Source organism: Rhynchophorus ferrugineus, unplaced genomic scaffold (assembly GCF_030347505.1).
Source record: "Rhynchophorus ferrugineus isolate W39M unplaced genomic scaffold, kcgeb_rfMv2 rfM2, whole genome shotgun sequence".
Taxonomy (NCBI): Eukaryota; Metazoa; Arthropoda; class Insecta; order Coleoptera; family Curculionidae; genus Rhynchophorus; species Rhynchophorus ferrugineus.
Window position 1 is genome coordinate 63279634 of NW_027472581.1, and position 26758 is coordinate 63306391.

Below are 26758 nucleotides of genomic sequence, written 5' to 3' on the forward strand. Positions count from 1 at the left end.
TTAATATTTTAGATCTATAGGAACTTTACGAAATATTTTTACTCATACTGTCTCATGAACAACTCAAGTGCAGCTAACGTATTCGCCTAATTTAGCTCCGTTAGATTTTCGACTATTTTTTAAACTCAAAAATCGGCTTTGAAAGTATCTGTTTTGCCGATCGGGAAAATAAAAATTGAATGAAGAAGCATATGTGAAGGAGTATAAAATAAATATTATATAATGCGTTAACAGAGCATGGCTACGAAAACTGTGTATTCCAAGACGAAGTAGGGAGCTGATATTAAACTGAATGATGGTGTTGAGTGAGACGTCTAGACATGGGTAATTTGGTTTTTATTCCAATAGATTTAAATCGTCAGTGTCGTTTTGTATCGCTGTACAAGTCGTCTTTCTCTTCTTTTCTTAAATAAAATTGTATTTTAAAGTAACATATTTTTTCAAAAATTGTTTTAAAATGGTTCGTAAAAGTGTCGCGTCAAGAGAAGAAGATACGTTTACGTTGGATTGGCAATTGTTTCACAGTTACTCGAAGCATTCCAGTTTTAGACCATTCCATATAGGGTATCTTGGGAAGTTGGGTAGAAATAGTGCCATTTAGAAGATCAGTAAAGTTAAACTGACCGACGAAAGCACAGACGATAATCTAAAATAATTTTATTAGAATTATAAGCTGTTCATCCTTGTGGTATCTTCTTTATGTTGGATGTGTTATATAATGAAATAGAATAGATTTAAATCGTCAGTGTCGTTTTGTAATAGTACTTCTAAATAAATTAAAGGCTTTTTTATCTCTTTCACGAAAATTTCAGGAAAAATATTATATTAGGTGCTTGTATTTCGATTGACGATATTTGTTAGCTAAAATGCGAAGTGTTAATATATCAATATAAAATTCTGTCAAGCAGCGTAAGTTTTCCGCTTAATATTATTGAATCATTTAATATGTAATAATGCAAATTATGGAATATGCAAAGTTATAATTTCCATATTCAATACTTTTGTTATTAGACTTGAAGGAATCTGCAGCCGAAATCCATCAAGAGCATTGCTATTATAATATCGAAAACAGAGGAAAATGACTATCATACGAACTGATTAAAGTTGCCATTTTGAACATCACATGTTTCAACATCGCATTTCAGTGCTTGACAGGCGAAGAAATAAAAGTTTTTAAAGTGTAGTGTGACTGGTGATAAATAGCGGATATGTAATAATAATCTCAAGAGCAAAAGTTATGTGGTAGTCGAATAGAGTTGTCAGTATCAATATTAGCAGAACATTCATAGCCACAAAGTGCTTCTGTTCGAATTGTGGGATTAACATGGTGCTGCTTATATATAATTAAACTGTTGCAGCGGAAGTTTAACGACATCGATTGAACAAATTAAACGACATAGGCCCTGTGATTACTGCTTGTTCAGAATACAAATTATGACTTCTAAAGAATTTCAAAAACGCATCTCTGGCAAACCAGCATGTTGCCAGAAAGATTGGAAAACGTAGAAAGTGAGCAACATAAAATAAAAACCTATAATGTTTAGTTATTGCTGTTGGCATATTCTTGGGGTGTTCAAAATCATCCTCAACATCACGTTTTGAAAAACTTGTAGTTATTTGATTTGGGTTAGCTTGGAATACATATTGAATTATTTTCTAATTACATAATGATTTCTAATTAGTTGTTTTCTTATTCGGTATTTCTTAATGTGGGATATTCAATAATAATAATTATTGAATATCCCACATTATAATATATTTGTGCTTTAATATGATAATAGTTAGTTATCTGTGATATTAAATGAGTTGACATTATTCAGTCCGCGTCGAGATCACCGAAAGCTGTTATCATAAATAGCAAATAACAAGTGTTTGTTCGCGTTTTAAACAAAATTATCCATCGAAGTCCCCATCACATCGTACGTGCTCTATTTTAGCTCCGCGTTTTAGGCACAGCTATATTTTATATATGCGGTCATGGATTCTACGCTTTGTTCGTACATGCCCGAAAACCACTTTCCCCTTTTTAGATTTTGTTTTGTACGAACGAATTTTTTTTTGGTTAAAGTTTTGATAGATGGATTTTTTATATACTTATGTAATGTATACCTCCATAAAACACAGATTTTGAGTTAATCTAAATTTTTTTTTTGGAAGTACAACATGTGATATTTAAAATGTAATAATATGTCTTTAAAATGTAATAAATGATTATTGTAGTGGTGCAATCAATTGTAGGTTATATTTATAGAACAGTCGACGTTTGACCTTCACAGAGTAAAGACCTGTTCGGAGAGACGGTCAGTGAAACGAAACAAAAGTGCAACATCTGTGTCACAAATGCGGCGTTAAAAAAAAGTCTGACAATAACATTTTATAGACTGATGAAAAAGTGAAAGTGTGATCGGAAAAAAAGGTCAGTACCGTAGAAAATAAATGTAAAATGCCATAAAACGTTAAGGGTCGAAAACTCAACATCTGGACCACAAACGCTGCGTAGGATAATTTGAAACATAAAAAAACAGTATTATTTCAACAATATATAAAAAATATGGAGAAGAACACTGCACAAAAAACAGATAAAATGGAAACATCGACATCAGGCGTATCACATATTGCAGTTTTGAATGCAGAGAACACAATTAGAACCCAGAACGAACAGGCACTCTACAATGCGTGGATGAACGAAAAGTCAAGGCGCGGGAGAGTCTTGAAATTGCATTAACCAATATGCAAAAATAAATAAATGCCCTCTAGCTACAACTAAATAAACATAGCTCTGAGGCCAAGGACAAAATGATAAATCACCAAACCAACAAAATCAGTCCAATTGATACATACGAAACAGATGAAGAAGAATTGCAGAAAGAAGTAGGCTGGATAACGGTTAAAAATAAAAAAAGAAAAGCAAATAATTCTCCAGGATCTTCACCACAGCAAATAAAAATAAAACAAAATAATGAGCAAAATAAAGAAATTAGAATGCCCAGGCCACCCCCTATTATCGTAAGTAATGTTACCGACTTTGACTTGCTATACAAAAAACTGAGGTCCAACTATATAGTATTCAAAGCAACGGTACTAAATAATGGACAAATAAAACTGAACGTCGAATGTCGTACAACATTCACAAAAATAATAAATTGTGTAGAGTTGTTGAAACTGCAATAGCATGCTTATGAAGACAAACAAACCAGAGACATCAAAGTTATGGTAAGAGGGCTTCCATCAACAGCTAAGAATGAAAAAATTATCGCAGAACTAAACCAAAAAGGGGCTTAAATGCTTAAATGGATTAATATTTTAAAAAAAGAAAAGACCAAAAATAAAAAAGGAAAAATTTTAGTCTACAAGAAGCCATTACCTCTATTTATGTTAGCCTTTGAACATGATACGGACACAAAAACCATTTTTGGTATTAAAAGAATTTTAGGGGTAGAAATAAAAATCGAACCTCTAAAAAAATCGAACTTAATACCGCAATGCAAAAGATGCCAATTGAATGGACACACTCACAGAAATTCTGCAGAAGAGAACCTAGATGTGTAAAATGTTCAGTTAAACATATTACCACAGAGTGTAGAAAACCCAAAGAAGCTAAGCCGAAATGTGCAAACTGCAATGAAACGCATCCGGCAAGTTATAGAGGATGTGTAGTTGCTAAAACACTACAAGACAGGAGAAATAAAGTAGCTCACGTTAAACCTCAAGAAACAATGAGTGAAAGAAACAACCGAAAAAATATAACAACGTTAATGGTGAAATGACTAATAGGAAATCTGGACAGACAAGAAAAAATGATCGAATCTTTTTCCGAAAGGATTGAAAAACTAGAAATGAAAAACATTAGGCCTGTGGCCTCAAAAACCCGAAATGGCAAATAAAGATATCCGAATAGCAATTTGGAATGCTAATGGAATCCAGCAACATCACGCTACCCTACGAGTATTCCTACATATGCAAAAAATAGATATTTGCCTAATATCCGAAACACATACATTCTATCGTACCATACATCCAGCTAACACCGCAAGAGGAGGAAGGTATAACAGGTAAGTGACAATATAAATAATTGGACACAAGCTTAGAAAATAAGAATTAATGAAAGTAAATCTGTATATGTGCAGTTCACCTATAAACAGACCGTACAAGCACCAATAATATTAAATAACACTATCATTCCATATAGCAACAACGCTAAATATATCGGAATGAATCTCGATGCAAAACTTCGCTGGAAGGAACATATAAAGAAGAAAAGAAAAGAACTAGAATTGAAATATAGGAAAATGCACTGGCTAATTGGAAGAAAATCACAATTATCAGTACATAATAAATTGCTGTTATATAAGCAAATATTGAAACCTATATGGACATACGGAGTTTAATTGTGGGGATGTTTTGCAAAGAGTAACATTAACAAAATACAAATTTTTCAGAACAAAGTCCTGAGAGGTATTGTGGGTGCACCCAAATACTATAAGACTGATTACCTACATCGAGACCTTCAAATACCCACAGTCATTCAAGAAATCAAGAGAATTTCAAGGGGGCATGAGGAAAGACTCCATTCTCATACTAATATTGAAATATTGCAACTTTTGGATACCATCAGAATAGGACATAGACTCAAAAGAACCAAACCATCTGATCTTGTATAGTGTTGTGTAGTGAGGTGCATATATTAAAAAATTCAGCAGTGACATGTATAAACATTATTTCACCATAGACTGAGTTAGGGCCGATGGGTCCTCCTAGTTATATATCTAGATTTAAGTTAGCATAAAGACAAATTGTAGGTTAGAAGGAAACGACTAGTAACAATATATTAATTAAATAATAAAAAATATATTTATAGAACAAATGTTTAGTATTCAATTTTAATGGTGCATAACATTTTCAATGCTAAAGATTTTAACATTTTTTTAATGATTAGATTGATAGTGTTTTAAATTAACAATTTATTTAATAGATTAGACAAGGATTATAAATTGCTATAATATAATTACTGTGTAATAAATAAGCAATTTTAATGCATTGTATTTAATAGAGTAATGCATCAAACAATAAGACCCGTCTAGCTTCATTGGTGCAGTGGTAAAGACGACAGGATGGTCCCCCTGCTGTTGGTAGATAACTTTTTAAGATTTGTGATTGTACGTAGTGCAAAATCCATAAAGGAAAATGATCCTAGTCCCGTCAGTAACTAACCTGGGAAAGAATGTCTTCTGGGATGATTTCCAATTTAGTTACTCGCCAATCGGCAGAATTAATGCTCAGGTGTACTCTCAGGTGTGTACTTTTAAATAATATATTTGGGGTAAATACTAAACGTAGGTAATTATAATATATGACATTTAAAATACAACGTCAAAAGGAGAATTAAGAGAGAATAGGTCACAAGAAATATAAAATAGGCCAACTGATAAGAAATGTGAAACAATTGAATATGTATGATCCTTAGATGATTTAAGAAATATGTTTTAAAGACCAGGATACTTATTTCTACGAATGAAAACGTATTTATCGACAATAGTGTGAATAAAAAAAGACTTGAAAAAATAAAATTAAAATCGACTTACAGGTCGACATTTTTTAGTCATGAATAAAACATACTAGATCGTGTCTTTATAAAACTTCCCTTGAGGTGATCCCGCATTGTAAGGGTGCCATGTTTTAGTCATGCTCTTGTTTTAGATGCATGATCATGAATTATGCGTTTGAGTCGTAAATGTTAGAAAGTTTTTTCATTTTGCTTGTCATATTCAGTTGGTGTGAAGAATAAAATGTCTTAGGCTTTGGTTAAAAATTTAAATTGATTTATATCTATGTACATTACTACTTAGATCTTAAACATCTATTGATTCTACTGGAACAGTTGGATTACAAATATAATTCGAAAGTCAAAAACTTCTTTTTACTGTTCGGTAAATATTTCATTACAACTGAAATGTTGCGTATATTTAATAAAATATAATTAGAAAATATAGAAGGCCAATTATATTTTGAGCATTATAACAGTAACCGAGCCAGTAACTATTCTCCTACTATCTAATCTCTCTAACTATTTGTCAAACTATTTCTTATTCAATTTAAGATATTTAAAATTTCACACATTATATATTAAAGTATAATATTGTATTATAGGTAATATATTTTTAGCCGGCTTGGTGGCGCAGTGGTAAAGGCGGCAAAACCTACTGTTGCGATAGTCGCGGATTCGAATCCTGCTTGGGCATATTCGTAACTTTATGTTTATGATTGTTTAATATTTGTGATTGTCCTAGGCAAGAGTATAAAATCCGACAAGGAAAATGATTCCACTCACGCCAGTAAACAAGCTGGGTAAGACCGGATGTCTTCTGGGGTGATTTCTAGGTTAGTCACTAGCCAGTCGATAGGCTTAATACCGAGGACAGTGGTTCGGAGCCCACGTTAAGCAGTAGGTTGTGTCTGGATAAAAACCTTGTTGGTAAAAAGCAGACCTTATAATATTTAAACAAATTGATTCTGTCATTGTGAAATGTAAATTTAGAAAGCTGGAAGTAGATTTGAAGTTTTTTTGTCTGAATGTGAAATAATATTTGTATATAAGCTTTAAATATTTAGAAAATTTTTATTTTATTAAAAGAAAATATAATATTTGTTGTATTACCCATTTCTCTATTAAATTTTTAAATATTATATGCATTGAATATAAAGTTTTAAACAATATCCATTTATGGGTTATTTTAATTACATATAGGAAATATTAATAAATACATAATGATAAATGAGTTAGTAAAGTATATTTTTTGAAATTGTTATTGAAATTGTTATTTGAAATATTTGATGATGGCATGCATTATGGTCATTTTTTAACTTTGGAAATGTAGTTATGGAAAAAAATTGTCTCTCTATCTGGCAACATGGCAATATCCTTTTAGCATTTCTTCTGAATTTCGAAATCGTAGTCATAGTAGAACGTAAGTTATAGAAGAAACAGCAATCATTGTACAGATGGATATAGCAGATTGTTCTTTTTTATTGACATTAACTAACCATCACCTGATATATTTGACGAAGCAGCATATAATAATAATTATAAATGGAATAATGGTTTTTTTAGAACATAAAATGTTTAACGAAAAATATTCTGCAATAAATTATAGCAGATTCTGTATTACAATTATTATAGTTTTATAAAATTACATATATTCCATTACTGAAGTTATAGTGGGTTTATTTAAATATAGAATTGCCTGAACAATGTTCGAAATAATATAAAATGTAATATTTTTGAAAGAAAATAATTTGTAGTTGTTGAAAAAGTTAGGTTCGGAAAAAAGTTGGACTTTTACGTCTCGGAGGTAAAAAACTTTTATTAATGCGATATTTTTAACTTGGATGCGTTGGGTTTCTTTTGGGATGGATCGTAAAATATATACCCCATTTTTCCAAACAAAAAAAAACTTTTAATATCATATATGTCTGTTGTGTAATAGGACATGTTAATAGTAATTCTGAATATGTAATTTTGCCATATATATGATTTTTTTTAAAGGAACTGTAATTTGCTTATATATAGATACATAATTACATAACTAATTTATAAAATATATGTATGTGAAAAAATACTTGGATCATTAAATAAATTATATATAAGGACTACAAAAAGTGATTGGTGAATATGCCTTATGGTTTAGGCATTTATTTTAAATTAAGCAGACGTACAGTACTGATTCCTTAAGTTCCCAATTTCAAATAGATCTACCCTATAAACAAATTACTTTAAAGAAAGTTAAACAAATAATAAGGATGACAATTAAGTGCATAAAACCCCTGGCTACTGGACAAAGTAAATAGTGGACTAGCAAATGGCATACAGAGAGTTAATAACATTTATATTTAATCCAATTTTACGAATGTTCCACTAGCATTTGGAAAGTGGGTGAAATCATTCTAGTTCTTTCATAATAAGCACAGAACTTTAGGACAAATACATAGACTGGTAAACCAAATAAATACAAAACCAAATGCTAAAGTATATCGCTAAGTTGAATTGGGATATATCTAAGGATATTTTTTGTTATATTCTAGACTCTCTGTTTTATTAACTAGTGTTTATCTGGACTGGACCTACTGTTTAATGTGGACTCTAAATCACAAGATATATGGTTTTACCCAGCCTGGTTATCTCAGGATTTTGATAAAGCATGGCACAAAAGCATCTCATACATCCGCACTTTCAGCTACTAAAAGCATATGTTGACGAAGTTTGAGAGTTTGTTACATTACAACCTATATATTTAGGAGTTCTACAAGGTAGTGTACTGGGTCCAATAATGCATTTTCTATATACGACTGACCTACCGACCACAAAAATAACTACTGTGACAACATATTCAGACGATACAACAATCTTAGCATACTACGAGGGCTCAATGATGGTATTAAGGAAGCCTCAAATACAACAAATCAATTCTTAAGCCTTTGGTCTAATATAGCCATCATTTAAAGATTACAAAATAAAGTACATGCCAATTTAGATGTCTCATTACCGTAAGCGATACAGTGTGCTGATGAAGATTGTAATTCAAATTATTAGTGTTAAGTATGTGGAAAATGTCAGTACGCCCCAGTGGACTATCAATCAGCTGAATGAGGGAAGAACCATCCGATATGACTAATGAATGAGTACTCAAAATATAGATTAAGATCTTTTACACAGGATCTCACTTACTATAGTGTCCCTCTATATGTCATGAAAATGATAATTATCCTAATCAATGTATTGCCTCCTACACAGATGATGAAATGGTTAGAAGTAGGAATGAATCATGTTTACCACTTTTTATGTTCATCAATTTCAATAATTTCGATTAGATCAGGAACTACATCAATTAATTAACTAGATCGAAATTACCATATATGATATGCAAGGTCTAAACAGTCTATTAATCTGCCTTTATCTATTATCCACTCGTCTTACTTTCTGCAACACTTACTTTTAAACTTAATAGGAAAAACGATTTTTCGTAAATGTTATATGACGCTAAAATAGTTCTTTTTAAATTAATTTTACTAGAGTTTCTGTGGTAACAGTGTAAATCTGTTTTATACAAGCAATTTGTATAAGGCAGTTTTACATTCAACTGATATGTTATGTAATTCTAATAAATATATTCTGTAAATTGTTGTGATTTTAAATTTTGTTAATAAGTTATGTAGTAGGTTATTTCTTATATAGCTAAAATATGATAGGCATATATTTTGAATATAATAAAATTTTCTGTAGCATAAGAGAGAGCATTATTTATTATATATTTTGCTTGACCTGTAAAATAAGCCTATTAACAACCCAAAGAAATAAGTGTATGGGAAGAACATGATAACGGTATTAATTAAAGTGTTGGTTGTAAATGATAATGATAATGTTATATATTATTATATACTCTATACTATATACTTACTTAAAATTTCAATAGTATGTATCAGATCGCCCTGTGTACCATCGCCTATTTGGCACGTGTAATCACCCTGATCAGCATGCCGAATATCTTTGATCTGTAAATTGTATCCGATAAGAGAAACCCGAGGATCCATGCTTATCTTTTGTTGACCGGCAGTTAAGAGAGTTGTCCCCCGTTTCCACACGATCACAAAAGGTCCTGAAAAATAGATAGTATCATTATAATTATGGCATTTAAAGTTTTTTTAAGTTTATAAAGATATTCATTACGTTGAGTATTAAAAATTTAGGAAAGTAAAATGTTTTCTTGCTTTTCCTCAAACAGCATTTGTTCGTGACAAATTAATTTTCATGAAAGAGCTAACTCTAAATATTCTGCAATTTCTCTAGGGGTCTGCTCTAACTACGTCACATCTTTTGCTATTCCGTAAAATAGATTTATTGTCTTAATAGATTGTGTAAACTCGAATAAATAGATCGATTCGATCTGACTCGAACACGATTTTAAATACAACAAATCTAATTCAAAAAAAATGTTTCAAAAATTGTAATAATGAAGTTATTACTTCGAGGGGACTAATTAAATTTGGAAATATACTGATCTATTTCTGACAGATAATAAAAAAATAAAATAATAATATAATTATAACATTTCAATTTATATAATTTTTTATAACAAAATATATATAAAAATATTTGCAATATTGTTTTCTTATTAATTTTTTTAGGCATATATAGAATTATAGAAAAATAGAGAGATCATATAAATGATGAAAATAGCATAGAATTAATGCACTGACATTTAAAATGAATAGCATGGCAGGTTATTGACAAGATGAAATCGAGGAAGAATATGTACTGTACTGTGTGTGTATATATGTACTGTGAATATATAAGTACTTACTGGGAAAGTACTTGCACTTTAAACATTAGCAAAGGCTATTAAATATAATATTTTCAAGGACACTAAAACTAAAGAAAATCTAAAATAAAAGTAAGAGTATGCAGTTACAAATAGTAAAGTAAAATACAAATTAATCTATAGAAAAATACAAATGCAATTAACTATTAACTATTAAATTTATTAATTATTATTTCTACTTAGTGAACGTTAAGAAATGTATATTTTCCTTTCTATACAATAACAAATAAATAAATTACTTTTATTACTTTGTTTGATAAAACACTATAAATAATAATTTGACCTATCATATCTAGAACAATAGCATAATGAACAAGTATTGCGTATATGAAGTGAAAACAATATTTAAGAAAATCATTTAAAACCTACATGTTCAGCATTGGACTATTTTATTTTATTTAAAATAAAACCAGAATACCATACATATAATATATTTTTTAGTTAATACATATTGGTAATTACAAATATTGCGTTAAAAATTAAAGTTGTTTTAATTAACTATATATTCTTTATGTGTTCAGTTTATTTTTTACGATTGTTATTAAACTTTTTTATTAGTGCTTTAATTGTCATCAAACTTCAGCTATGGTAACTTTGTTATGGTCTTTTTTATATCCTATTTATTCAAGTGTCTCTTTTTTAAGTATATAAAAGTTAATTATATTGTCGAAGTTTACAAATAATTTCATAAATATTACTCAAGGGATTCATGGTAATATTAGGTGAAGAAGGGGGATTTTAACATTGTAAAAATACTACTTCAGTTTTATACTAATACCTAACTTTAAATATAGTTTGTCATAATAATTATTTACTAGTAAGTTAATGCCTTGAATGAGGATTAATGTAAATTGGAGGATTATTTATTATAAACTGGGTAATATAGAAGCACTTAATACACACTTATGATTACAAATAGAGCAATAAATATGTCCCATTCTTTACATAAAATATGGAAAATGATATGATCTGAAAAAATATACATATACAATGTTATAATATTAAGTCAAAGTCCAAATATTATTTAATCTGCATTAAAATGACTCAAAAGTACTAAATAACAAAATTTACCTCACAATAAAAAATGGATTAAAATCCTGTGGTGTTAGCTGCCGGTAGAGTTACAAATAATTGAAAAACTTACCACTTACTCAAGGGAGATTTACTGGAAAATTTAGGTTGATTCAATGTGTTTATATCATATATAATTTAAACGTATTTCAAATTTGCTTTAAGCAATACAGCTTTAAAAACTTTAAAGACATTGAATAGATTAATATTCAATGATAAATATTTTACACCGAAGAACAATACATAACGTAATATTAATAATATAAAAATTCGCATAAGAATAAATAATTTTTACTGTGCTCTTTTGACGAAGTGAAACATTTGTTAATGCCAATATTATTTAATGATATTAAGATCAACTTATTTTTTTACATTTTAATTATTTTTTTGTTTAAATAAATTTTATTAAAAAAATTTAAAAAATTAAAAAAGGCCGAAGATACACAAATATTTTAAAATCTGTAAAACCAACCAAAAGATTAAGTCGACTAAAAACATTATTCAGCACTATAATTAGTAAAACCTTGATAAGAAGCGTTGATACGGAACTAAGGTATTACAATTATATGTGAATTATGTGTTAAATTTGGTAACTCAATCGAGTATTATATCGTTTCGAAATATCTATTATTAGGTATTATCTGGCATCTTGATGAATTTGAAGTAATTCTACATAAGACATTTTCCATTTAGTATTGTTCATTTGGTAGTGCTCCCTCATATCTCGATTGCCGATTTCAGTCGCAACGATATAAAACTGGCGAGTTCTATGTCTATGCCAACAAACTGCCAGGATGACCTAAAATTTCAAAGAGTTGCAAGAATTGCTGGACGAAAACCCTGATCAATGAATGATACGCTGTTGAAGCTTGAATGAAAAGTTTTACTGCATGTAGCGTACTCACGAGACGTAATCTTTCTGATTTCTACTTGTTCGGATCGGCGCAGCATAGTTTATCTGCAATACGGTTTCAAAATGCTGTGTAAAATCGATTCATGATCGAATAATTGCCAAGCCAACATATAGTCAACATACAGTCTTCCATATTTTGATTAATGTATTATTTTTTGTATCCATTTTTCTAATCATAATGTTGAAAATATATTCAAGCATTTAATATATTCAGTTAATATATCAGCTCTGGTGATTTATCTTTGTTCATTTTTCAATATTATTGATTTTGTGATGACGGTTTTCAACACCGTTTCCTGATTAATGCAATTAAGCGTTTAAGTAACGATAAGTATGGTATAGTAAAAGCTCATGATATACTAAATATACGTAATATGAAAATACTTTTTATAAAAATAAATGTTAATTCTTGTGTTCATTTAAATTCCGATCACATAAATGATTTAAATATGCGCGTGGTGTTCGTGATTCACTGAAAATATCTGGATATTTTTTGATCCCATCCTCACTAAGCTAAAGTAAACCCCAGCATCCAACGCTAAAAATTTGAAAAATAGTCGGAACAAACAAAGAACAAAAAACACACGTATGTTATGGCGACATTTGATGAAAAACGGGTTGGCTACGCCGTCCTAAATAAACTGGAATAACATTGATTAAATGAATTAAACCCGGAGCTGATTACGCGGGTGTTTACATAGTTTTTCAAACAATTTCCGGGATTTCTTTTTGTCTGCTAATCCGGATCAACGATATTTTGAAATTCACGATCGAGATATAAAAAGAAATCCGGCTACGGACAATTTTCCAATGTTGAAAAATAAAAATACTAAATTTTAAAAGTTTGTATCGGTTCTTGTTTTGATATACTGGTTTTATTGTTAAAAAGCATATATATATATATTTTTATTTTATTTTTATTTATTTAAAATGTTATATTACTTTATATTGTTTTGTTAAATACGGTTTTTATTTTATTATGCTTTAAAAATAAACCTACGAAAGTTGAAAACATAATTTCCGTGCAAATAGTGCGAGGTGTTTCTATTTTTCATATTACGCTCCAAATGTTGTAGCTTACATTTCAGTGTATTATACTATTGGCTCTACGATGGCTAAAAAAAAGCGATCGATAAAATGTGATCTCCTAGACTTCGAAAGTGGGTAAATTGTTGGAGGTCAGTTAGTGTGACGAGACAACATAAAGCTACCGCGGAAAAATTCATAGCAAAACTCAACGCTCATTCAAAATAATACTCTATCGGTAAAAAAAGTATGACAGGAGCTCCAAAAAGCCAACATTTATGGAAAGACTACGATTGCGAAACATTTATAACGAACGCCAACTGTAACCTGCTAAAGAATTGGCACAATGGTAACAAAATCTGGACACTTGATTGGAAATATGTGGTATGGTCCGATGAATCATCTTTTACATTATTTTCTACAAACGCTCGGGTTTATACATGGAAAATCTAAAAAGAAGCTTACCATCCGGATTTCCTGCTTATATCGACATTGTCAATGATAAAGTTGTTATTATTACCAGTATATTGTTGCCAAACACTATCATCGACATTTTTATTGTATCCAAATATTTTGGTCAATACAATTGCTGGCTTCAACATAATTGAACCGTTACGGATAAGTTTAAAGCAGAGTGTGAGGAGTACATTTTTCATCTCCAACATCAATACAACAATTGGCGGAAATTTTGGCACAAAAATGTAACAATATCTTGTTTGAAATTGTTCAGGTACTTTACGAATCCATTACCCGAAAGATTGTAGCCGATTTAAAAGCAAATGGTGGCTCAACATCTTATTAATAAATAAATATTGTGTATATGTTAGTTGTCTATCCCCTGTGTTACAACACATCTCAGACCCATCCCAAATATATGAAGAACTTGGCAATGAATCAATAGCTTAAAAATGGATATATTACGACTTGCTAAAATTATATGATGGCACCAACACTAGGCTTCACACCAACATTAATAATTATACCACTGATATATGTAACTCTTCTTTAAAACAAAAGATAAAACTCATATATCATCAAACATAGCATATGAAGCACGATTTGGCTTGGAAAAGTATAAAAACATGTATTCTTGGGCATATTTAATTTTATTAAATATTAATTATTATCAAATACTTTAAAATATTAAATAATTCATTTTATAAAACACATTATTATTTAGTCAAATAACTCAGTAAATTCTCAGAGTAATTATGATGTCTGTCATAGAATGAAATTTAACATAGTTATAAATGGAGCAATTGTAATAAATAGACATCTAAAACCTCAAAACAACCGTTCTCTGGTATAAATTAACAAGCTTCGAGCTGTCATCTAAATTATATTTCGCAGAGCATAATAGAATTATATGAGGGAGATTGGGTATGGTGACGTAATGAGAGACCTTTGAAGTATGTAATGAATGGAGTTCTAATACTGAAGAGATTTCAGTGGGAAAAGGTCGACAGCTCCGTATTAATTTGTATCTAGTTAAATGCAGCCGGTTATTTAAATAGATTTTGAATATATCTAGAATATATCTAGAATTGGATGTTGTAAATTGAATGGGTATTACGGTCGTATTATAATAATAGGCTGGATATAATGAAAAACTAATTTTGAATGATATTTATGGTATGCAAAATATATATATATATATATATATATATATATATATAAATATATATATATGTATCAAAATATATTACGCTCTTGTTGGTGTCCAACATATTTTCAATTTAAGAAAGCTACCTTAAATCAATTATCCATAGGTCAGATAAAATGGACAATTTTTAGGATGGAATTGGAAACAGAGTACGATGTTTAAGTAATTTAAAATTATTTTGTTGATGATACAGCAAATTTATTTAATTTTTCTAATCCCTTTCATTATGTGACGTTTTAAAATAATGGACATTTTTACAAGCAACACCGTTAAAAATAATTTTTCACAATTGTTGATCACATACTTAAAATAATCAAACAGTTTGATTTTGTATGGTGTAGTGAAGTGTATTTAATAGGAAAGACAACAGTGCGATATTTTCATTGAGTGAGCATTTAGTATTACAACTACTAACACTTCTATAATTATATATATATATATATATATATATATATATATATATATATATATATATATATATATATATACCAAAAAATCTTTCACTGTAAACAAGAGATAAGAAAAAAAAAATATTAAAATTAAAACAATGACAATTAACAATTAACTTTAATTTATACATTTTGATAACTCTGGAACGAATAATTATACTTTAATGCTTCATTTGCCGTTTACGTTTTCCATTTGACAAGAAAACCATGCTAATAAAACACTTTTCATTATTGCCCGAATATTATCCTATATTTTAGGTGGATTTCATATATATTTGATCAGTTTCTCACCAAAATCACAATTTCATAAGAAAGGTGACTGAAGATCATCGGATGCTGTGTGAAACTTATGGAAACCATGACCCATCGATTTCAACATGTCAATACTGGTTTGTCAAAATCACCACTAAAATAGTTAGACACTAAAGACGAGGATTTAAATATACACGAGGATAAAGACAATATTTATTTGAGCTGAGCAATAGAGCAATAGCAATAGAGAAAAATAGCTAGAATACGAGCAATGCTATTTTATATGACAACAGTCAACAATATAATTTTTCACCATGATAACACTTGACCACATCTTAAAAGCCGGTGAAAACATAATACATATTAGCAAACATTCGGATTTACTCCTTACGATCACTACTTAAAATATCAAAAAATGGATCTGTTCATGCGTATTTATGGTATATTATTTTTAAATTGCCGGAAAACCTCAAAAAATACATTTTTATTTCGAGATGGAATCTTGAATTGCCTGAAAGATGTGAAATAATAGCCGATTGACAATAGTTTTGTCAAGTTGTTTAACAGTTGCTTGATGTGAATACTTATATCACAGCGCTAACATACTATTTGAGGTTAAATTATCGTATATTAAAACGTTAAAACGTAATATGTATAATATGTAATGTGTATAAAAAATAATTGATTACACCAAAAGTTGCAATGATTAACGGTTGCAACGAATTGTTATTAAAACTTATAGTAAGTAGGACGATAAGTTGGACAAGCCGGAAAATTTGATTGGATCTTTTTCTGAAAGAATTTAAAAATACAGTCAATCGCAATTTGCGGTGCTAACTGGATTACGTTGAGTTACAAGTATTCCTAGAATTACAAAAAATAGATATTTGGCTAATATGCAAATCATTTCATTGCAACAACGTCAATAACTATCTCGGAACTGACGTAAAACTTTGCTGGAAGGCATATATTAAAAAGGAAAGGCAAGAGCTGTAATTGCAATATAGGAAAATGTATTGGTTAATTGGAAGAAAATCACAAATGAACATAATAAATTGCTTTTTACAAGCAAGAATTAAAATCTGTTAAAATACGTACCTACAGAACAAGATGTGTCAAATAATCTAATCAACTATGGGGTGTTCAACTAAGTTCCGCGAAAATGAATGCAAATTTAAACAGTTTTCCAGAACAAAATTCTAAGAAGCATAGTACTTCTACATAGTGTACCCAGATACTATAGAAGAGACTCGATTCTCATGTTAATTTCGAAGTATTGCAATTGTTGGATAATACCAGAACAGGATACAGACTCAAAACTAATCAAACTTTTTGATATTATGCAGTATGATGTAGTGCGGTGTATTTAATAGAAAAAGCAGCAGTGTTAATATATTAACATTATAAGACTAGAGACTAAGTTAAGATCAATGGGTTCTCCTAAATATATATCTAGATTTAAGCTAATTTAAAGGGAATTTGTAGGTTAGTCGCACCGACTTGAATCCATGCTATACAATTTATAATGTGTGGAAGAGTGTTAAAAAAAATCCATTATTTTAATTAAAAACTGATTTATTCAAAGAAAGAAGAAACATTTGTGAACAGCGATACAAAGCGACACTGTGCATCTATTAGAAAACAGACCAACCCGTCTCACTCGCTCACCATTCAGATGGTGAAAAAAGAGATGGCCGGATAGTCTGGGCCGTATTATATAACACTTGACTCTTAAATAAATGGCCAAAGGGATGTTGTTATACTACGTTGTCGTTATTCCGTCTGGAGAGCTTACAGTTATTGTAAAATTATGTTTGAGTATCGCCTGTATATTTCGGCAGTTTGCCTTTGAAAATCTTCGAAACAGCGGTGTTTCTCATTAAATTTCCATGGTACCCTCTATGGAATAGTTTCCCAGCTTCCAACAGACTCCAGATTCCAATAGTTTACGGCTAAGAAAATTGACTTACTGCAATCCGCCTTTGGTGGCCGTTCACCCTGAAATAAAAGCTTCGGTCCAAATTCCAGTAGACTATGTTAATTCACCGCAACTTCAGTCCAGCGTTAGACCTGGTGGCCTTACATCTTGAGCAGTGATCCTTGTGCCGCTTAGCTGCTATACTTTTGCCCGAACTCTACTTTAGTACTCCAAGAAACGCTTCGAATAATTGGAATAGTTTATGGGTAGGGATCGTTAAGCACTTTCAAGTTACCTTTTGTGACCTTATAGATACAGCTGCGATACTTTTGCCCGAACTCTACATAACTACTCCAAGAAACGCTTCGAATATTTGGAACAGTTTATGGCTAGAGTCGTAAGCACTTTCAAGTCACCTTTTGTGGCCTTGCAGCTTCAGCTGCGATTCTTTTACACGAACTCTACATAACTACTCCAAGGAACGCCTCGAATAAGTGGAATGGTTTATGGCTAGGGATCGTTAAGCACTTTCATGTCACCTTTTATGACCTTGCAGCTTCAGCTGCGATTTTTTACCCGAACTCTACATAACAACTCCAAGAAACTCTTCGAATAATTAGAATAGTTTATGGCTAGGGATCGTTAAGGACTTTTAAGTCACCTTTTGTGACCTTACAGCTTCAGCTACGATACTTTTGCCCGAACTCTGCTTAACTACACCCAGAAACACTTCAAGTAACTATGGAACGATTGCCAATATAACTTCTAACTATGAAATGGGAATGGGTATTAAACAAAGAAAAAGTATTATTTTACTTAAAAACTCATTTATTCAGAGAAAAAAGAGGCGATTTGTTGAACGACGATACAAAGCGATACTCAGCGTCTATTAAAAAAGAGATCAACCCGTCTCACTCTTTCACCATTCAGGTAGTAAAAAAAGGATAGTCTGGGTCGTATTACATAACATATATAATTAACGAAAATACAAAAAATCAGAATATTGCAATGTGGTAAATGTGGGCGAGCACGGTAATTTAGTTTTGTTGGCAGAGAAACATTAAGGGCATTGGCATGTCTTCCTTGATCCTTTCCTTTGACTTGAGCTTAAGTACAATTAATTAAATTAATTAAACTTAAGAAAATAATTATCAATAATTAATTTTAGATTTAGGAAATTAAATTTAGCTCAATAACATCCTAATTGTATTCAGCCGCCTGGGCAAAGCCACATAATTTGCAGTTCTTAAATTATCCCTCTTTTACGTGTCCAATTAAAACAGTCACCTTTCAAAAAGTTCTTCGGAATACGACGACGCTAATCTAATAACCGAAATTATTCGGTTGCATTTAAGCCGTCCTCTTTTTGAACCCTCTCCAGTATTAGATCTCCATATATTAAATACTTCAAAGGTACCTAAATACGGTCCCGTATCGGGACTCAGGCGTAATTTTATTAGGCTGCACGAAATATAATTTAAATGACGGGCTGGAACTTGTTAATTTTACCAAGCGGAATAGTTGTTTTGAGGTTTTGGGTGATTGTTCGTTGCCAATGCTTCATTTGTAACTTTGTTAGCGATATAGTGCTTCATAATTACGGTGTGATTGTGTTGTTTTCGAACTATCGATTTTACTTAAAGTTCTAACGCGTCGTTCTGAACGGAAATTATGTCGATAATTGAGTATAAAGGCTGCAATAAACACATATTTGTGGATTTTATATAAAATGTTAATGTGTGATAACTGAAATAATAAATACACTAAAAGATGGATAATTAATGTTGTAACTCACTTGATATGTTACGTGCTACTTCTTCAACTTTCAAATTAAAAAAATATATATATTGGTGAAATAGTCTCCATAAACATCATCAAATTCTGTTGAAAATAGTAAGAACAAATTAGAACATACTGCATCGACAAAAATGTGTGGGAGTTTTTGGTATGTTTTAAAAACGGTGATTAGAATTAGAATTGCACACAGATGCAAAGGGGTATCATAGATATTGATCGAATTACTTGTCAACGCTTGACCACGTGTTGTCACAAATTAGCGGAAAAGTTTTAAAGACAAGTGTCAGACTAATTCCATATGGTATGAGATGGATTATTGTGGCTAAACAAAAATAATGCATAGTCCTTCTAATAAAGCAGCCAATGCACGCTACAGATAACCTTGAATATACCACTAATGCAGTTTGAAAAATGTAAAATTCGTATTAAACAAGAAGTTTGATTACAAAGAAGCTATTAGTTAAATAGAGAGAGCATGCTATCTGATGCGTTGGAACATGCAACCGAATCAAACCATAATACTCGATGTGTGTTGGTATTAGTGGTTAGTAAATGTTTATAAAATTCTTGATGATAAACACTGATAATAATAATTAGATGTTAAACGACGTCTATAACCATTTACTTTGACCAGGAACGAGATAATGAAGAAGGAATCCCGTCTTGTGGTTAAACTACCTTACATAGGTAAGTATTGATGTTATTAAATATTAAGTTGTTGGGACTCTTATTAGAAATATTTCTAGCATGTTGCACTGCATATTACTATGTTCGCTGTGGCTAAAATTTCTTAAATATTGAAAAACAATATAATGATGGATTTACCAAAGAGAAAGCGTTCACATATTAAGCGGGTGACCTTTCTGATCACCTTGGTGTTATCACTATTCGCGGATAAATTTATGAAATATATAATAAAAGTTAGCAGTTTTTTCGATATAAACATAATCTAATATAATTATTTCAGGGAAAACTATTAGTCTGAAAAGTATTCTTAGAAAACTTATATGCAAGAATGTGCAGCTCTTTGAGAAAAGTAGGTTCTCACCTCATATACTGTTAGAAAAAATAGATTTTAAATGACATAGATATAACGCATGAGGAGAATTAATAAAACTTTCAGATATTGCTTTGTAAAAAAGATCAGATTTCAGATTTTAAAGGCTTATTATAAATTAAGGAAGAATCGTTAAATTTGTGAATTTAGCCGAAACATACATCAAATGGCAAGATGCTAAAAATAATAGTAAAGACAAAGTTGATGGAAAAAGGATTTCTTAGTTCTAATATTTTTTAATAATTCATTGCATATATATCATTGCTTAGGCTGGAAATTATTGTTTTATTCTTGGAGCCGAGGATTACCATGGAGAACTGTACCAGAACATGTTTTCGCTGTGGTTTGAAAATCAACTGTTAAACTACCTGAGGGACCCATAAGTTATTCTTATAACTAATGCAGTATTCCATAGTACGGTGATAGAAATGATCCAAACAAGTGTATCTACAAAGCATATGATTAAGGAATGGCTTAAAGACACGATGAAGAGCGAACTATTTCAAATTGCTACTAAATATAAATATAAATAATATAAAATAAATATGTTAAAGAAATGTTTATTTGTATTTTACGTAATTCACTATTTTACATAATTTTTAAATCAGAACTGAACAATATAGCCGCAGAGTGTTACGACTTCCACCCTATCGCTGCATATAAAATTCAATTGAATTGATCCAGTGATATCAAAATGACTCGATGGGTCAAAGTAAGATGGAAACACGGTAACGAAGGAAACAAGAACTAAAAGTAAAAAAGTAAATATGCTCTCTAATGAAGGTAAAGTGTATTACTTGGATATACAAGCGTTAATTAGGTGGGTTATGCCCCCAGAAGGTGGCATTATATAAAAGAAAAAAACACACTTGGACCTCTACCTCTTAGGTGGTGTGGAAAATAGTTTAATGTAAGTGTAATAAATCAATCCTGTACTACAAAACTATTGTTCTCTACTATACAATTACTACAGAGTACTATAATTTTAACATAAACTATATTTGATAATATTATTTTTATATCATTATTTTATTTACATTAGTATTTTATTATATGCCAGAGTTAAAATAAGCAAAATTTCAAATTTAATCAATAGTGAAAGTTCGAAATCGTTCCAGATTGCAGCTTCAGGCCAGAAGTTCTGATAGTCTTCTAATCCCACAAAAATCATCAGGCTTATGATGGTTCATTGAAAAATTCAAAAACTAGGAATTGTCTTTGTTGAGATTATTATGGTGCTTCATCAACATCTTAGACATTTTCTTCTGGACCTACAGTTTAATATAGATTCCAGGCTATGGTTCTTGACTACATCAGTTTCTCCTTGAATATGAGGCCTCATTTCATTCTCTTTTTACTGAAGCATCGCTATGTAATGTAATCAACAACTCAGTAATAATTTTATTCAGTTTCAGCTACTCATAATATGAACCCTTCTGATCAGAGCATATTCGCAAAATTAGTTTATTGCCATGAAGATTCCGCTGCCGCGTTGACGTAATCTGTCTTTCCTGGACTAACACATGATGTTTTACTCTTAGGATTATCTTAGTAAATGAACTATACATCGCCAGTTACAATAAATTAGTTTATCCGTTAATTCAAATCAACCGCAAACTATGTTTGAACCGTGTTTTCGAGCACAATAAGTTGTCATTCACTGTCTTTATCATCATCAGAATCGCCAGTTCTAAAGCGTTGAACCTAAAACAGATACTTGGGATATGATGGAGAAACATAACTATAAGTTACTAAAAGTGTTGCGTTTCGGTAGTAGATTTCTTCGAACCAGAGAAGAAAAATAATGAATCTCGAAAATAAATCAAAAATCAATGTTTAGAAAAGCAGAGTGCATGGTCACATCATAACATTAAATATACCATATCGCTATATATATATAGTGTTGATAAAAAAAAATTCCGTAATCGTTCACAACTCGGATGAAATAATAAACAAGATGTCACTAAAATACTCTTGTATTATTTATTATTTCTAACGTTGTAAACTCCTTTTCGCGTAACGATTGTAAGGTTTGGGAGTTTCAATAGTCGCTGCGTGACTGAAATGAACAAGCGGGTAACGAATACTGATATTTTATCAATGAGAGAGGATCGTAAAATTCCACAAAACCGAAACACCTCTTTTTCACTTTATTACAACTTCCTTGTTCAAATAACTCATTCAAACAATTCAAGAGAAATGGGAGTTCGTGTTATATTAAATGGTCTATTAGAAATAAATTATTACCTCCGACGGATTTGCCATAAAATACAGACTGGTTTTTTCTTTCTTTATTTAGTGTCTATTATTGTTATAATAAAATATAATTACAGAATCTGGATAGTGTATATTGATGAATCAATAATGGGCTGCCTAAAATACGGTAGAAATAAAATTATTTCGAAATATTAGTTGACAAAAATACATCTACATCTACGTTGAAAAGCAGTGAAGATATCAAACCTCCTTGGCGAATACAGGTTCGGATTTCAAGTGAATTTGTCAAATCTTTTCCCAATTACAGTCAGCTGATGGAACTGTCTTAAGATCACTGAAATAATGCAGCAATTATTAATATGTTGATCATTCAAAATTGCTGAAAATAAGAGCCAGTTTCGAAAGTAGAGCGTAAAAACTTTTTTTGCATATCTAATAAATGTTAGCAAATATAACCTGTAATGCTTATGTGTTAATATGACGTAATATTAAATATGTAGTCCCATGTGTGAATATATTTTTTAGTTTCATTTAGTTACTCTCTGTTATTATTCTCTTATTTTCTATACGTATCAATGATTTTTTTGTGTAACTAAACCAAACAGCTATTTTGTTAGGTGTAACATGTACATGTTTGTTAGTTTCTTGTTTATTAATGCTTTTTGTGACACATATATATTTATTATTAATTTATTTGCAAAAAATAATTTCTGTATTACTAATTTCAATCATTTTAATTTTAAGCATTTGTTACGTTATTGAAATATTTAGGAGTATATTTTGTATCAATACTCCTATGTTATGTTAAACATATAAGTAATTTATTTCGTAAAGTTGTGTGAACGTCAACTTTTCGACATAATTTAAAGTTCTCTTCATTATTTTTAAAAGGTATTTGAATAGAATAATAGATAGCCAAATAGACAGTTAATCTAATTGTACAAATATAATTAGTTAATTAACCCAAAGATAAAAAATCAAATAAAACCACTGAAGCTAAGTTAGTACGTAATTATCAAAAGGACGTGCTGATAATATAATTTTTTATATTATTATAACACGAAATTGCTTAAGCGAATTTTCTAAAAGTATTTTTATCGCTTATTAATACAGTTTATGTAAATCACATAAATAATTCTTATAAAACACGTATACGTATATTCATTTGTTGTGAAAAGTTTGTCGTGTAGTATAACTCCGCTTTTATTATTACATTAAACGTACAATTTCGGTCGTCTATTTTTGTAGATAGGCTTTAGTGATCAATCATTCAAGTGATATCATTATCATGAAAAATTGTTATAGATTGCAATTGATGTATTTGGATTTTACCTCTTTACATTGAAAGAGAAAAACGACAGTTATTAGAAAACGATAGAAACAGAAACGTGAGCAAATAGCTTTCTCAATTACAATTTCAGTAAATATTGGAAAATTTATAATTGTTCACCCAACAACTAACAATGTAGATTTTATTTAATGTTGTATTTTACCGAGGAAAATTAAAATGCAGGAAGATGCATTTAACAGCTTCCAATTAATATAATGGTAGAATATTTTTGAGGAGTTCAGATCAAAACAAAGATTAGTTAAAGATCTTGGTATTATATGTTGATTTGTTAGATAGCAACAGGACTTTGTTGCTTCTATTCATTTGGGGTAGCTAATACAAATATAAAATCCTTCTCTCCGTTTGTTTAACTGTTGGCTACTGCATTCGAAGTTACCGTCTGACCATTTTCCAGTCCGCACCGCGATACTTAATCCCTTTTAGGTCCTACTTTGAAATCATTGTTCGGGTGAATCTTCAAATCTCTCTGTGATCGAGTCTTAACCCAGCAAACCTTGAAATTCCTTATCTTGAAATATCTGATGATATATGGCTATATATGAAGCTATAGTAGTTGCGAAAATAACAAAAACAATATTATTTTCCTAAACAAAATATCTCTGTTATTGTCATCAATAGTTTCATTGTTTCAAGGCATAGATATTGTTGTTGATTGTCAAATATATATGGATAGATACGTTACAATAAAATTGAGCAATTTATGCATTGGACGCAGATGTCTGTTAGTTCTTGTGGATTCAGGACCCAGCAGTGTTCCACTACGATCAGGAAAGGGATTTTAAAAATTTATGTATTAGTTTTGTTTATAATTATTATTATGTTCTTCTAAAATAACCACTAATTTATTGCTAATCATAATTATTACAATTTACACACTATTGCCTCTCCAAAGACAATCTATAGTTCTGTTCTCACATCTTACACCCCTTCACTCAGGCACTATCATAGAAGTTTTCAGAATTTAGTCCTTTTAAGACTGCGAACAAAGTGTCATCCATTCAGTGCTGAAGTGTCTCTGGGTTTCGAGGACCTTTTAATTTCTTCCTTGACAGTAGGTTCCAGGTCCCGATACAAATCTTTAATGCACACAAATCAAGGTGCGTCCATTGATTTACGCAATACTTTGTTCTTACAATACCTGAATTGTCTTTATATTGTTATCTCGGGTGCAGCCCCACAGCTCTATGCTATATAACCATATAGGTTTGAACATCTGATTGTAAGTCAGTATCATATTGTGAATTGGCATTTTCGATTTTCTTCCGAGGAGCCGATAAAACTGTTTATATTCTATTTTCAGTTCGGCTAATTTCTTTTGACATGTTTCTTCCATTTTAATTTGACATCTAGTGAGATATCTAAATATTTAGCACTGTTTACATATGATACTATTCAATTACAAGACTGGCGGATTGTTTAGTTTCTCGTTGGTAAAATTAATACGAACGAATTCTAGCTCATTTAAATTTAAACTCCATTGTTTGGTCGCTCTATTAATTTATTGCTAGCAGTTTCTAGCCTGTTTATGGATACTTCTTGGCTTTTGCCCACTACTAACAGTGCTGTATCGTCCGCAAATGTATCTATCGTAATTCCCTCAAGTTTTGGTATGTCACTAGTATAAATCAGATAGATAATAGGTTCGAGCATGCTGCTCTAAGGTATTCCTGCTTGTATTTCTTTTAGTTATTGAAGAATATTATTCTTCTTGTTTAATTCTAAAGCATCTATTGGAAATATATGATGTTAATACTCTACATATTGCTTCGGCAGCATTTTGTTTAACTTATATATCAAGCCTTGGTTTCAAATTTTATGGAAGGCTTGTGCTACGTCGAAGAAAACTATAGAGCACAATTGTTTTTTTTTTAATGGACAGTGATATCAGGTTGGTCTGTAGACCTGGTCGATTGGTGAATGTCGGAATTCAAACTGAGAGTCCGGAATTAGGTTTCTTTGTTTTATTAATGGACTTATTCTCTTGAGTAATATTTTCTCGAAAAGGTTCGGCACAATTATTAGTAGAGCAAGAGGTCTATGTCTATCATTAGGTTGTTACCAGGTTTTGGTATCATAATTACTTCCGCCACTACATTTTGCATTTGCTACATTTGCTACAATTGCATACATTTCAGCCTAAAAGCTGCGTTAAAAATATTAGTAAACTTTACTATGGCTGTTCTACAGTTCCCGGTGACTTTTTTTAGTTCAGTTTTATTGTTATTTCATTGGTTAATTATCTTGTTACTGATGTGGTGTCACTGGATTTTAAGTTATCACCACTAATTAGGAGGTCCGTCTGTTCGCGATTAAAAGTATAAACTTTAGCTAGATGTTCAGCCAGGAAGTTTTGCTTTTTATTTTTTTGTGTCTGGTCTGTAGTTCGTTGTTGCTTCTTATAATGATTGCTTCTTAGTCTTCTTGATTGCTCTTTGAAGTGAGTAATCGGCATTTTTATATGCTGATAGTTCTTGAAGATAGGTGTTTATTGAATCTACCATTGATTCTTTAGTGGATTTCTCGCCTAAGCTTTTGAGTTAAATTATTAAGTAGTGTCTTATTTATGGGATTCTTAGTTTGCCACTTTCCTCCGGCTTTTGTTTTCTTTCAACTAGTTCTCGAATTAGTGCTAGGTAGTTTATACCGTCAGTTATGTGTCTAATTATTTTTG

At 30.6% G+C, this 26758-nt stretch overlaps 1 protein-coding gene across 1 annotated transcript in view; it reads right to left on the reverse strand.

Moving 5' to 3' along the window:
* LOC143190185 (opioid-binding protein/cell adhesion molecule) overlaps positions 1–26758 on the reverse strand; it is a 417428-nt gene that overhangs the window by 157146 nt on the left and 233524 nt on the right. The window contains exon 3 of the mRNA XM_076394333.1: positions 9453–9650. Coding sequence (XP_076250448.1) covers positions 9453–9650 — 198 coding nt within the window. The remainder of the gene's footprint in view (positions 1–9452; positions 9651–26758) is intronic.